We start from the raw sequence: 16,448 nt of genomic DNA, 5'->3' as shown, positions 1-16,448 counted from the left end.
TACAGATTTATAAGTCTGTTTCCAACATGGAATATTTTATATTGAAAAAAATGGGAAAATAAATATTGATACAAAATCATTCATGTAGTGATCAAGTTTATGTGCGAAACAATTCTGATTCAAATTTTCCTAACTTTTTTTTCGTTGACCTTATTGTAAGTTTACATATCTTCAAATCATCATTCAGTATCAGGGTGTTCATTAACATGTGCCATGACAATTTTCACCCGCTTGTATTGTAGTATGCTTTAAAGTGCTTAAGAGAAAGGTGAAGGGAATCTAGTTCAAAAGGACTTTCTCCAATAAGTCCATATATAAATTTAAAATGTTTTAAAAGATTGTCTTATGTGAGGCCATGTCTCACCAATACATGTAAATCCACCTGATTTTATTGTACCTTGTAACTATTTTAGAAATATCCTTTTTATTTATGAAATGCATGTATAACAGAGAATATTTTGTATTTCTAGTCCCTTTTAAAGACAGTATTACTACAGGTATAATTCTGTATTGCTTCTGTGCTGCTAATATCTAGAAATATCACTGCTTTTACATTGCTGCTTGCTTTTGATTGCTTGATTTCACACTAACCCAATTCTTCCTAAGTCTGATCTGTATAGCTAGTATGTTAGTAATAAAGTTGGAATTGTGTCAGAATGCCAGTTTAAGCTCGAAGAAACTTATCCAGAAAAAGATGCACAAAAAAAAAAAAGAATCTTTATTACACAACTGCAATTTTTTTTTTGTGATATGGCACTGTTGTCATTGTGGCATCATCCTTTATCACGTTCATCTTCAGACATTCAGAATTTGTGCTATAAGATGAATATTATTGCATTTGTGGGTCTTAAGGAAAATTGGTATTGATTATGGGGGTTATAGTCCCAGTCATTTAGAAATAGGGACCAAAACAAGCATTTAATCACATTTAACACTATGTTATTTAATACTGTATAGATTTCTATACAGTTTTACCACATAGATCAATGCCTTAACCACTTCAAAATAAGGTATCTGCAATAAACACTTCCTTCAACTTAATATATAAATTGACGATTTCTTCTGTATAATTTTGAATTCTGAAGTTTTTTTGACACTTTCAATTTATTTAAAGCCTATGCTGTGTTAAATTAAGAGCTGCATCAAGATTGAATGTTGTGGCCATAATTGACCAAACTGTTTTAGGTTTGACCTTTGTGGTTTGTATCAAGCTGCACCCTTCAAAACTATTGTATTTTCTCATTTAAAAAAAGAGATGTTTATTGTCTGTTAAATGTTCACTTGAAAAAAGAATTCAATGGATTTTAAAATTTGGTTAAACATTCAACATTTCGTTGAAATTCCTACTGTCAGATGATCATATTTCTTTATCTATGGGCTTTTTTAGAATTAAAATGTCTTTTCTAAGTATGTTAGATGATATTAATAGACATGTTCTTTTATACCTGTAGATTAAATATAATGCATATTTTTTATTGAAAAAAAAATCCTTTCTACTAAGAAAGACAGAAACACATTCTTTTTTATGTTTAAATACCAGTCCACACTGCAAATTGTAAAGTGATTCAAGGTGTAGAAAAACCCACCAAAAAAAACACTGGAAATAATCATGAGGATAATACATGGAATTTGTGCAATGATTTTGTCATGCTCTGTTCCTTCCTATTTATAGTACAGATTTCATAAAACATTACTTATACTGTTAATGATTAGAAAATACTAGTACATGTATATAGGTTGGACCTTCTCTATACCACATTTTACAATCTTGTCTTGTTATTTTTGTATATTCAGCAGCTAGCAGGAAAAAACATGTTTAGATATCATCTTAATCATTCAGCTATGAAGTCTTTTCAAAATATTAATTGATAGGGATGTTTTGGTGGAATAGGCCACCAATTTTTATCAAATTTTGTAAAGTTATGAGATTTAGCTGATACCTTGTGCTTTGTCTCCAGTATATATATTGTCAATGTTTCCATATACATTTTACTTCCTGCTTGGATATGCCATATAGTTATCATCAAAATGTTTAAAGCACAAAGTACATTACATTTGTCATTCAATTTTTCATTTTTCAAATAAGTCCTCCATGTTCAACAGAATGTCATCAAATATGCTTCATTCTGATAAATTTGTCTTTTTACCAAGATAAATAACATGAGAATATGGTTACCTGGAAGAGTTTGAATGAAACAATTATTTGGGGGAAATTGCCCAAAAAAATTCATCTCCTTTGGTAGTTTTGGAGAAAAGTAGAGCCCATTATGGGTCATCAATATTTTTTGCTTGAAGTAAACATTATTATATACTTTGCAGTCTGTATTAACATGGATAATAGTATATGATTTTAAATCAGATACTCAATTGATTATAACAACACATCATCAGTACCATGTAAACTCAGCACAATGTCCTGGCATGTAACCCATATATTGTCATAAAATGAACAGTAAGGTTGTCTTCCTCTTCAGATAAAGACAAAAACATTTTGATTTACTTAATCATAACAATTGATTTACCTTAGAAAGGGCTGATTTCACCAGGTGATCTGTATTCAGGTAGCCCATTGTACGGAAATATTAATACCAGCATGGTATTAAAACAAATACATCCATTTATTTACCTCAAACAAATGACAATTTTCAATGTCATAAGAAAATTTAAAATTTCCTGGATTCCATGATCACTTGCAAAGATTACATAATAAAAATCCATTATTGAAATGAAAAAAATACCGACAGTAGGGCTTATTTTTCTTTTAAAACTCTTAAGGTTTAATGCATCACATCACAGAGGAATAGTTACCTACAAATGTGTTTTTTTTTTAATTATGTGATAAGGAGACATAAGATATGTAACTTCATAATTACTTTGATTTATTGTTTTTTTTTACTATTTAGATATTGCAGAAATTCTTGGCCACAAAGATACTAAAGTAATATCAGATCAACACTTGGCTGATTTAGTTAGACAGATTGCTGTTAATTGCAATGTAAGTACCAGTTTATCTGTACTGGGGATAATAGATGTAAAAAGAAAAGAAACAACTAATAGATTTGTGTTTTAAAGCTCAAATTTGATACGAAAGAGAAAAAAACAAGATATCCCTATTTGATTTTATTCCCTTTCCAGGAGAGACTACTTGGTTCATTTTGATTTGCGACTGACAAAAAAAATGAAAAAAAGGATCTTGCTCCAAAAAATGAACATTATTGTTTACATCTTTACAGCTAGCATCCTTGGTGTTATCGAGACATCAGTCTAATCCACATGATCCATTTGCTAGCAACCCACTGGAGAGATTGAGGCAAATTAAACGAATCAAACAGAAAGCCTTGTTAGAGTTAGACCTACAGAATCCTACAGATCAGGGCCATAAAGTAGAAGATTTCACTGAATTTGTTTAAATAAGACTCTAAAGGTTATTTTTTACCATGTTAACAATTGTTAATTAGTTAACAAAACACACATTTTTCTAACACCCCACTCCAAAGGTTTACCCTCAGTCCACCCATTCTTTCAAAAAACTGTTTTGGCACTTTTCTGAGCAACTTAATATTTCACATAAAACCTCAGGTTAGGGTCCCATATTGGGCTTAACAAATTCAAACATTTCATCAACCTATTTTCCCTTCACTGACTAAAGAATATTTTCAAGCCTGTATACCGGTAGTTTTATATGACATCATTTGCACATACTTGTCACAGTCACTTGCAGTTTTGACTTAAGGTTTGCCCTATCCTGGGATTTGATTTTAGGCTTATGCTCCTACTAATCTCTGTATGTACTGTGAAAGTACTATTGTTCATGGGATACCAATTTTTGTGGTTTTCATGGGTATGCCAAACCACGAAATTTGGTTTCAAATGAAAAGGAGAATCCAATTGATGTGTATACTGAAAACCTCAAAGCTAGAAATTCAAGAATCCACAAACTTGTGTTTCCTAATCCACGGAAATTGGTATCGCCGAATTAAAGTACTTTCTTAGTATTTTGACCTCAGGTTTATAATGCATATAGTTAAGTTTTGATTGGTATATTATTAGTAGGCATTGGCTCACTGATATCATGTTTTTCAAAGGCATTTCAAACCTACAAATACCTTCATGATTATGGGTTTTTGTCATACTGCTCCCACACTATCAAAATATTGTTCCTCTTTGTTATCTTTTTGTCGTTTTATTTTGTTTTTGTTTTGTTTTTATTTTCAAACAATTGTAATTACAAATGTACCAGTATGCACATTTTAAAGGAGATGTCAGGTTGTCAATTATTTTTTGTTTTGATAGCTCTTACTCATGATTGTAAGTCATTACTACTCTGTTAGGTTTTGTAACTTTACTAGTTTTCTGTTAAACCTAATACAGATTAGTTAAAGTAGAATTTTCTCAAGTGAAATATTTTTATCACTTGTTAAACTGCTTAGTTGTTGTGTTATGTTAAGTTTCTTTTGGTCACCAGATAATGGAAGAGCTCAGTCTTGAGTGGCCTGTAAATGTTTGGTGACCAGATAATGGAAGAGCTCAGTCTTGAGTGGCCTGTAAATGTTTGGTGACCAGATAATGGAAGAGCTCAGTCTTGAGTGGCCTGTAAATGTTTGGTGACCAGATAATGGAAGAGCTCAGTCTTGAGTGACCTGTAAATGTTTGGTGACCAGATAATGGAAGAGCTCAGTCTTGAGTGACCTGTAAATGTTTGGTGACCAGATAATGGAAGAGCTCAGTCTTGAGTGACCTGTAAATGTTTGGTCACCAGATAATGGAAGAGCTCAGTCTTGAGTGACCTGTAAATGTTTGGTGACCAGATAATGGAAGAGCTCAGTCTTGAGTGGCCTGTAAATGTTTGGTGACCAGATAATGGAAGAGCTCAGTCTTGAGTGACCTGTAAATGTTTGGTGACCAGATAATGGAAGAGCTCAGTCTTGAGTGACCTGTAAATGTTTGGTGACCAGATAATGGAAGAGCTCAGTCTTGAGTGACCTGTAAATGTTTGGTCACCAGATAATGGAAGAGCTCAGTCTTGAGTGACCTGTAAATGTTTGGTGACCAGATAATGGAAGAGCTCAGTCTTGAGTGGCCTGTAAATGTTTGGTGACAAGATAATGGAAGAGCTCAGTCTTGAGTGACCTGTAAATGCATTTTTGATTCTTGTTGTTTTGTATATTAACTTCTTGTTGAGTCACTTAACTTGTTTGTAACTTTCTGGTTACTCAATAGAAATATTTGTTGTTTTGGAAACAAACTGTTTTCCTGATAAGATGAGGCATGTGCAACAAGTAAGAGGGTAAAGTAAATGTCACATCTCAATTTTTATTTTTATTCCTTTACATTAGAAAAATGGCTCTCTGCACAATTACTTTAAATGTTTTACTATATTTGATAAATCATGTGTTTACCAATAGTGAGTAAATTAACCAGGTCTTGTTTGTCCTTCCATCAATTTTTAAAATTATGGTCCAATTATAAAACATGAACAAAAATAACCCCTTAGTCATAGGATATTTTTTTAAATTAGTGTTCTTTTTAATATTTAGTCCCATAAACCATGTGTCAATATGCAGGAATCTTTTGCAGTATTTCACTGTATTGTCTTTGTTTTTGTCTAAGAGATATTCTTTGATAGAGTATATGATGCTTTATTATATGTTGACGATGTTTCACACTGAGTTTTTTTCCCATTGTGGTACATGATCATTGCCATATAAAATCTAGGTTTAAACTGTACCTATGAAGGTATCGTGGAATGTTTTGGAATATAGCTCACATTGAGCTCTTGTTTGAATTGTACTTTGTGCTATGAGTCCAACTTTAAACAGGGTCTTTTCCCCTAACATAAAACAGGGTCTTTTCCCCTAACATAAGTGATTTTTATAGATATTTGCTGTTTAGAAAACTGATTTGTAAAATGGAAGAAGCAAAACAAACACAGCCTGCCTTCATAGGTGATTTAATCTCTTTAAAGTCATTTGGAGCAGACAATATTCTCAGATGATTACTTTTCAAATTGTGAAGTCATGAAACATTCCAATTAAAAATTAATATTAATGATAGATAAGGCAGTGTGTCAGTGATGTCTATATAATTAGGGGGTATGCAATATCAGACATTATTATGTGATTTTTTTAAGACCGGCTTATGGTGGTAGTCTACACATATTCCTGTTGATTGAGACTTTACCAATAACAAATTGGTGGCACATTATCAACAGTGTTATGATTTGAATACAGATAGCACCGTCCCTCATAGACAAAGCCTAAAATAATATTTATTTCTTGTATTTCTAAGACTTATAAGCGCATTAGTGCAAGTTTGAGTTTAGAAGGCTAGCAACAGATGCATGTGAGAAAGAAAGATTTACTACATAAAAAATTACATATATTAAAGAGAGAAATATCATTTTTGCAAGAAAATCAGGTGAATGAGTGACATCATTATGTGAGGGAAAATATCTTTGTAAACTTATTATCTGCAGATTTTAATACTATGGTATGCTTATCCATTTTCTTATGTCAACTTATTTGTCTGAAATAGTAGAAATAATAAATGATAGCTGTTCATATAAAGCATTAATGCAAAATACAATACTGACAATTTATTCTATCAGCTAAAAGCTAGATGTATCAGTTTACATGATCCACAATCTTTTGTATTTGTTCAATCTTGTTATATCAAATAGCTTTACTCATGTATGGCATAAACCTTGTCTGTTCTTTCTATAACAAATAATCTGTTTTGAGATTATGTCTTTAAATCGGTCAAAGGAATTCAAATTTCTCTATTTGCTTCTATTTACTACTGCCGTTATGTAATGTGGCTAATGACTGTTTTTTGAATTTTGTCAAGTTGCAAAGGGAGAAAAAAAAATTAAATACCACATTATTTTTATTTAAGAAGACCTTCATGTGTAGGCACAGAAGGCCTTGAAAATTCAAAGGTCAAACATAGTCAGGTATGCCAACTGTTATTTGCCTATTGCTGTTGACAATGAGCCGTGAATAATCTTTTGCATTCTTCCTTTTAGTTACGTAAGAAAAACTGATAGCTGAAATCTAATACAGGTGCACCTGATCATTTTCGCCGCTCACAATTTAGGTACATAGCTAATATAACAAGACAAGGCATAATAAGTCAGCAAATTTTATCATTGAGCCACTGCATCGCTGGAGATTTACCTCACCATATTGATCTAGTAGTAAATTTAAAATACAAAAAAAATTATGAAAAGCTTTATGTCCATTTGCGTATGCCTGATTTGACAACAGACTGTTTTTATCAATGCGGATGTTCTTCATTATGTAATATGCCCTCTAAGGCTGAACTATCTGTGTCCCTGTTTATACATGGGTTATTGTTGCTTATCTGCTATGTTGTGCTCAGTCCAATATAGTCCAAAAGTTTCAAATGTAACGGAAACAAATTAATAAATATTAACCTTTATTATATATAATATTGATTATGATTGCAGTAACAAAATATTATGTGAAATAAATATTGATAAAAAAATTTTGTATTAATTTCTGTACCAAACTGTAGTATTAAGTACCACTCCATCTAAGATACATGCAAATCATGATGCATTATTGTAAAGTCTACATATTTTTATAATTGATATTATAAATATCAGTATTACCGATAAACTCCTGCGTTGAGTATAGTTTTTTCGTACTACTCGGATACAAAATTTTGTTTTGATTGCTTCATGAATGTGCTTTATTCGTATTGTTGCATGTTACTTGTATTTGATCGCCTCGGAGCATATTAAACCCATACCTCTGGCTTATGGTATGTGAATCATGTGACCGTATAATCTGGTGGAGTTACTTCATACAAACTAAGAAGTACCGTTTGTATTTTATTCATACGATTTCTGATGTATATTGATAAAACCATTTATTATGTTGGGGTAAATATACACCATTGGGTTTCCTTCAAAATATCCATATTGTTGGTATTGTCAAAACTTGTTAACATAATAATAATAATAATAATAATAATAATAATAATAATTAATAACATTTACCTTTTATTGTTGATCTTGAACTTGATAAGTGGAACTGCAAATTTTATTGTTTTGAAGTCTACTTATAAAATTGATCTTGAACTTGATAATTGGGAATGCAAATTCTACTGTCTTAAATTGTACGTAATACAGGCGATCCTGTAATAGATAATCGAAACTGTTTTTTTTTATTGTGATAAATCTCTATTTATGTTAATTAAATGGAGCTTAAAGCAATTTTAGTAAGAACAACATGAGTACACATGATGTAAAAGATACACACTTCATATTTTAATTGAAGTTTTAAAAAGCTGGACGTGTCAGTTACGATGTCAAAAAGAATGAACACTTGATTCAGATTTTCGAAGAGAAAATGTTTTTTATTATTATTATTATTATTATTCTATTTTATTTTACATTTCACTCTTAAGTTGGATACTTCTTACTCTGAAAAACATTGGTATTAAGTAATATTCATGGGAAAGATCTTTGCAATTGTTTTGCAACAATTGTCCTTTTATTTTATTTTCTTTTACTTTTGGAATTTGTTATCAGTTGCAGAGTTGGGATTTGACCATTGACTATATTGGTAAAGGAAATACTTATTTAAGTAGTCAGTGCAGGTGGATTGATTTGAAGAAGTGCATTAATTAACCTTACCAAAATGTGTACTTGTAACTAAAAATTGGGGACTTCTTATTTATTCTGTCCTTCTGTTCATTTGTCTGTCTGTCTGGGTAGGGGTATATGATTTGTCTCCCTATTTCCACCTACAGTTTTTTAGCTTCTTCTTTTGAATTTTGTAAGATGTTTATACACACAATGGAGATGAACAGGGTAAAAAAAATATTTCCAAAATTAGAGATAGTTGAAATCAATTAGAAATATGTGATAGGAATAATAGAGGTACATAGTTTGCCCCAGCTACCTATCTGTCCCAGCAATTTTTTTTATGTACAGCTTTTAAATTTTGTATATGCAGGACCAAAGATTTTCTTACTGCTGATAAAATCTCCCCGAAGTTGGACTTATCGACTTCAAAATTCCAAAGGGTTACATGACATGTATTTTTGGATATCACTTTAATGCCTATATATGTCCATTTATAAAGGACAAATGCGTTATATGTGTTTGTTCGAGGCATCATTCCTGTCTTAAGACACTCTAAAAATTTTAGTTTTTCTTCAAGCGAACTGCAGGCGGGGGCATCACTTTTTCTCTATTTTTATTTTTAGTTAAAACTGACGAAGTTACTCCAGTAATAGCAAGATATTTTCTAACTTTTTGCCACCTGTTAACGGAATTCCTCTTACATCGTGTTACCATTGTGCAATGTTTTCACATCCTTTACATTATGTAAAGTGGGTATTTTTGTATTTGTTAGCTGCAAGGAAAATATGTTTTTCATCGAAATAAATAGGAGTATAGGAAATGAGTTCAAGTCAAATACTGAGGAAACGCATATGCGAATATTGAAAACATGACTAATTAAAAATGGAAATTTTGTTATTTTCTCTGTAAAGATAAAGATATTTCAGAAAAATAACTTAGAAAATGAGTAATCAACACATAAAATTGTAATCTACAAAATGTGGGTTTTAATTTTATCCTATGCAGACAAATAAAACAGATAAAATGGAGGCACTATAGCCACAAGTGCACGTTTACTTCTTATGAAAAGATTTATTCCATTTAACTGTTACTTGGTAGGCGAAAATAATAACCATATGTATTTTTGGAAGGAATGACTCTAGGATGTGAGAAGTGGACATTAAAACAGTTGTTCATATGACTTACATTGGTTTAAATTAATTAGTTATTAATTCAATAACTTATAATAATTAACACTTGTTTTAATTTAGCAATAAATGAGTTAAAACAAGGAAGAATATATACTTTCACATACAAAATAATTTCCTTGTCGGAAAGATGACAATTAAGTTTTTATCTATTCCCACACATTTCCATTTCCGCGTTTAATGAAAGAGCAGAACAAAGGAAACAAAATTGTGAAGCCACACAATGGTCGATGTCTCTTGAAATTAAAGGACCCATATCCGGGATGTTGAAAAGTACTTCGATTAGATTTGTTCCACGTATTTTTTTAGTCCCCAACCGGTTAAAGTTAAAGGGATTATTGTTTTAAGTTCCGTCTGTCAATGATTTTTTTCCATATTGATATTTTCATAGTGCTTGTTCCTCATACATGTATGATTTATGGATTTGATGGTCAGAATTGGTTCCTTATCGTCTTTATCCATGTACATAGTATACCTTTATGGCAAGCCATTGTTAATTTTGTCGACTTTTTGTACTGATAATATTTTTTAACTGCTACTGGTATTAAATATTAGTGTCAAGGTCTACTCTCTTATTTAAAAAAAATGCAATTACAAGTGGCTGTTTGTTGTGACCTACCCGATTCCATCATCGTCTTTATGTACTTCAGTTCGTGTTAGATCTTTCATCCAAGGGCGGTGGTTAAGGCCTTATAAAAGTAGTTTAACCGCACCAGACATGCGCCTGTCCACAATTAGGAGATTTTGGTCATTAATGTATATTACTTTTTGTTCGATTTTGAAGAATTCTCACCGTTCTGTTACCGTGGAGTTTTATTATTATTATTATTATTATTTGTTGTTGTGGTATTTCAGCGCTTGAAAGTGCGTTTACACTTGTTAAAGACCTTTTGGTGATCTATGAAAGTATTTACTATTTTGTACTTAAGTAATTTTCTGGTGCATTTGTTACATTTCCTCATATCTGTTCTTTTTTTTCTTTTTCAATAATGAAAATATTCCCATAAAAGGTGTGACCAAAAAAGCTGAAAAAACCTTGTAAACATCTAAAATGGATAAATGATTTCTGGTGTAAATTCTTTTTCTGTTAGTTTAGAGGTGAAAATCATAAGTATTTAAACTTTAGGATGTGTCATGCTTATGCCTGGTAGAATTAACGTGTAGAAAGTGAGAAATGAAATACTTCCTGGATCGAGAAAAAAAAATAATATGGAAATTACAAGTCGACAAGCGCTTTCATGTGGTTAGTCGTCAAGGAATTTTGACTTGAAAAGTATTATTCAGTATGTAGAATAAAAAAAGTAATAATGCAATATGAATTAAAAATAAGTGAAGATATTTGAATAACTTACCCGAAGTTGACATAGCACCGGTCTCATTGAAGATTAGTTCAGACACATACAGGATTTCAAGGGGCATTCCGTTTTTCTATCCTCGGTAATGTCCAGTTGAAATCCCGTGTCCATATGAACAGGCTCTACTCGTAAACCCTCCTGAATATTGAACTGCCAAAACTCGTCCACCCTAACCTGAGTCGACTATCTATTGATCAATTCTACGAAGTTTAAAATACTTCCCTCTTGTTACGTTCGGAGAAATAACGATTGTTAAGTTTAAATTTCCTTTGTTTTTGTGTCATATTTTTAGAACTATGAAATTCCCGACATTTTCAGAAAGTCGACAGTGTACAGGTTTAAATACACCCCAAATAAAACCGCGCGAAAACGGAAACAAATATTGAGAAATTGTAAAATTTAGCACTACGTCCAAAAATGTCAAACTGAATAATGCGCTTACGTGATCGATAAGGCTATTGTAATTTTAACATTTTTTTCACAAACTACGAGATACATCTACATGAATGAATAAAATTTTGAAATATTTGCGCATTCATCCGCTCGCATCTGTAATGTTCAGTAAATTCGGCGCACTGGAAATGTTCACTTTTCAAATGTTGTTTCAGTGGATTATTCCAGTTGCTGTATGTAAGTCAATTGATCAAGAAACGAAGCAGAACCTCCACATACAGTCACCATCTGGAGCCATTTCTTATTTTTAGTGACACTGCAATAATATTTTATTAATTTGTACTTAAGTCACGGGGATATGTCACCACCGACTCGGAAGTTGCCTATTTTAACCTGTTCTTGTCTTTGGAAAAAAAATAGGCGAAAAAGAAACAACTGTAACCGTGTTACTTTTTTAACCATTCGAACTTGATGTCCAAATAAAACTAAATTATGTAATTCTAATCTTATCTGGCTATGAATAGGAGTTGACAAGCTTTTGAAAAATATTTTAATGGTTACGTATACTACTACATATTATTATTCAGCTAAGTACCCCGATGTCATGCTAATACAATGTCGCCAAACAAAAGGTGCATTCTATTTGCACAAAATTTGCGACCTTTCATTGGCCCAACAATATTACATTTAATTTGTTCCCAAAAATATGCGCCTTTGTTCTATAACAACAAAAATAGAATTTACTAGTACATGACGAGTTTCCATTTCACAGACCGTTTTAAAATCCAATTAAAAAATATATATATACTAGTGGGCTGCATTTTTGATTGTGGGAGCAAGCCCCTGTGGCTACAACATATATATAAACTAAGGTTTACGAAACGTGAGCTGGTGATCATATTAAATAAAGAGCCCCATCGAGCGCAGCAAGATACGACCCCGGTGGTCAAACCCTGAGCAGATGGGGCAAGTGTGAACACCATTATAAAGATTTCAAACGGACTTGCAATACATTATGGACACAACAACTGTTTTGGACACAATATAGCACAAAATTTGAAATTAAATTAAAAATTTCCGTATCCTAAAAATTAAATGTCTATTTTTTTTTTTTGGGGGGGGGGTATAACCCATTTTATCCCTTATAACTCGAAACCAGTAAACCACATCTGAAACCTGATCAAAAATGCAGGCATGGATTTTTATAAGGAAGCCAATAAAAAAAATTTCGAAATCAGACCAAAAAGCCGATTTTTGGAGCGTGACCATTTAGACCCCTTATAATTCAAAAACCTTAAGAGACATCTAAAATCTGATTAAAATGCAGGCAGGGATTTTCATACGGAATTCAATAAAACCATTCTCAAAATCGGACAAAAAATAAACAAGTGACTGTCTTGACGTAAGGAAAATGCATGTTTCTGGCCCGCCTTTTTGCCCCTAATCTTCGAAAAGTTCAAGTCTTTACCCCCAAAATCAGTTCAAGTCTGACCATTGTGGTATAGAATTCTGTGAAACAATATCATTGACACTAATATGTTTTTACTCGAGTTTTATAGTTAAATTCTATGCTTGTTTTAGGCCCATTTTTGGTCCCTAATTCTAAAACCGTCTTGGCTATAACCCCAAAATCAATACCAACCTTCCCTTTGTGATTTTGAAACCTTGTTCTCAAATTTTATAAAGATCAACCGACTAATATTCAACTTAACTCACGAAAACGCCAAACAAATATAGGACCACATTTTTTTTTGGCGGTAGTATAAAAACTGGAAATTACTGGAGCCCCTTCCCCTTTTCGGAAATTCTAATAGATAGTCTTCCCATCACAAGTACTTCAGAGATGAGAATACTTCACTTACAGACACTGAAAATTTCATACATGTTGGGCCGGGTTAGAGCTGATTCCTAGATCGCCCTTATCGCTCATTCACTGCTGGTCTTCAACGTGTGTTGTTTTTAGAGTTCTACATAAAAAAGATATTTGCTAATTAGTGCTCGCCGATAACTTGAATGGTATATTTATTGACATTTTCCTTATTTTAAAAAACGAATTTGTGTTGAATGTAAACCCTGATAAAATGAATATAATATTTTTTTTGGGGGGGGGGGGTGGGGAGGGTTCAATGGAGTAATTAGTTTACAACAGTAAATTACACAAAGTATGTACCCTCTAAGCGTCAGGATGGACGGGCGGACGAACGAAATCAAGTAGCTTCTTGACCTGCTTTCACCATTAATGACACAGGTAAAATCATGCAAAATTGAAATGGAGTGGAATATTATATTACAATTGAGTTTCAGCAAGTCTTATACCAACTTAAGACACACGTCACTACAACGATATTTTGCTGGTATTAACCCAAATACCGTAGAATTCAAACAGCGTATTTAAACTTTATATAATCGTATATCCGTGTTCATTCAAGGTATGAAATACCAATCCATTATATACACTTCCTGGAATCTTTGTGGCAATGTAGGAGTGTAACATTTAGTCGATAACAAATTTTGTTCCTAATTATCAGGTTTCAGTTTCACAGAAAGTCTGAATTTACATATTTCAGTCCAAGTTCTTTTTTCGTCCAACTGAAGCAAATAAGCGCCGAAAGAGGTAATACCCTGGAGACTAACACCAAAAATGATCAGCAAACCCCCGGAAGCTAACCTCACAAGCCAGTCGGAATAACGTCAAAAGAGATACTTAAAGCAAAAATGATCAGCAAACCTCACAAGGAAGTCGGAATAGCGTAAAAAGAAGAGATAATAATACCAAAAATGATCTTTAGCCTGAACATAGCTGAAATTTTGCTGCTCGGGCGTTAAACTCCAACAATCAATCAATCCAAAAATGATCGGCAACCCTCATAAGGCAGTCGGAATAGATGAATGTTTTGTTAGTAATTTATGTTTGCGCTCCACTGTTTTCACTTTTTGTAATTCCCGAGTTATCCCAATGATGCACAGAGAAATAACAGAATTTGAAAATATACAATGGAGACTTTTTGTATGATTTATTTTTTAATGAATCAAATAGTTTAAAATGCTTATATCACAAATTCAACAGTGCTAAAATGTCGGCATATTTGTCTTTACATCAACACTTAGGAGTGTCAAATAACTATTCGGTGTCATAAGGGAAAGCAAATTATAAATTATTACCGTTGGATGATAGAAATATACAGTATTGTGTGACCTATAGGTTTAGCCGTGTGTAGTTGAAGTGTTTAAGACTTGCAAGATTCAATAGGTATTTATAATGCCTGTCAATCATATGATCATTACCAAGGGTATTTTTGTATGACACCCGTTCTTTTTTAATGACAAACGCAATATAAAAAAATAATCTTTTCAATACATTTCATTCTAAGCTCTGTTTTAAATAGCACTACCACAATACACTTATCCCTATACTGTATTAGATGGCAAATAAAAATGCTTCCTATTATAACAGAGAAATGCAATATGACTGGGCATTTTTGGGGAGTGATATTCTTATATAGCCATTTATAGGTATATTGCAGACGCGCTAAATATAGCTCAAAATGATATGAAGTTAAACCTCAATATTTACTAGTTAAGACATTAACCTCGCAAGTTAAGATCAATGCCACGAATAGCCTAAAATAACTGCAATTTGTTAGTAGTTTTACATTGTATAGTGAAAGGGACATCGTGCATTGAACAAGATTACCTAAGTACAAGACATGACAGTAGAATGTCTTCTCATACCATGCTCAATAAAACAGGGACTTTATATTAATAACGTAGTTAATATAGTCCATGATAAGAACTTATCTTGAATGTATTTACAAGTTCAGTAGGTTCATGTTAGTGTAGTGTTGTAGAACGAGTACATTTACTGATATGACTATACGGCAAAGTAACGGTAGATTTTCACCCAATCGTCACAAAACATATGGGGTGGAAGGTTTTATTTTTTATTCCTTACCAGCTATTTGCTAGCCTAATTTTAACTATTTGAAGTATAGACATGTTCTAAATCTATAGTCACATCAGTTTCAGAGAAGAAACATTGTTTCAGTCACAAAGAAATGAAAAATTTGTGCGTTGAAGTATCGTAATAGTAGCAACTAACCCGAAAAAAATCAAACCGAGTTTGAAATTACCTCCCCATTTTTTTTTATATTTTTTTCTATTTTTTAGGGGGTAGGAGGGGATGAAAAATCTACTAATTATTTTTATTTGGCCTGAGGGTGAAAATTACTACTGGGGTAAATCAGTTATGTCCTTAGTTAATGTCTAGTGGATATTACTCATACAGTTAAATGTCTTATGGACATCACTCCAACAGTTGAATGTCTCATGGACATCACTCCTACAGTTGAAGGTCTCATGGACATCACTCCTACAGTTGAATGTCTTATGGACATCACTCCTACAGTTGAAAGACTCATGGACATCACTCCTACAGTTGAAAGTCTCATGGACATCACTCCTACAGTTCAATGTCTCATGGACATCACTCCTACAGTTCAATGTCTCATGGACATCACTCCTACAGTTGAAAGTCTCATGGACATCACTCCTACAGTTTAATGTCTCATGGACATCACTCCTACAGTTGAAAGACTCATGGACATCACTCCAACAGTTGAATGTCTCATGGACATCACTCCTACAGCTGAATGCCTCATGGACATCACTCCTACAGTTGAAAGACTCATAGACATCACTCCTACAGTTGAAGGTCTTATGGACATCACTCCTACAGTTGAAAGACTCATGGACATCACTCCAACAGTTGAATGTCTCATGGACATCACTCCTACAGTTTAATGTCTCATGGACATCACTCCTACAGTTGAAGGTCTTATGGACATCACTCCTACAGTTGAAGGTCTTATGGACATCACTCCTACAGTTGAAGGTCTCATG

The 16,448-nt window shown here is 32.6% G+C and overlaps 1 protein-coding gene across 2 annotated transcripts in view; it reads left to right on the top strand.

Annotated features, from left to right (window-relative positions):
• The window catches only part of LOC148619271 (tuberin-like), a 51,341-nt gene extending 43,406 nt beyond the window's left edge, over nucleotides 1–7,935 (top strand). The window contains exons 36-38 of one of the 2 annotated variants that reach the window (XM_088578977.1): nucleotides 471–497; nucleotides 2,904–2,995; nucleotides 3,234–7,934. In XM_088578977.1, coding sequence (XP_088435103.1) covers nucleotides 471–497; nucleotides 2,904–2,995; nucleotides 3,234–3,410 — 296 coding nt within the window. In that variant the 3' untranslated portion in view covers nucleotides 3,411–7,934. Of the gene's footprint in view, nucleotides 1–470; nucleotides 498–2,903; nucleotides 2,996–3,233 lie in introns of both variants that reach the window. The other variant, XM_088578978.1, reaches the window with a different exon arrangement.
• The last annotated feature ends 8,513 nt before the right edge of the window (nucleotides 7,936–16,448 follow it).

The sequence above is a fragment of the Perna viridis genome, chromosome 4 (assembly GCF_037379345.1).
Source record: "Perna viridis isolate PV_CMFRI_1.1 ecotype Kerala chromosome 4, ASM3737934v1, whole genome shotgun sequence".
Classification (NCBI taxonomy): domain Eukaryota; kingdom Metazoa; phylum Mollusca; class Bivalvia; order Mytilida; family Mytilidae; genus Perna; species Perna viridis.
This window is presented reverse-complemented; position numbering and strand designations above follow the sequence as displayed.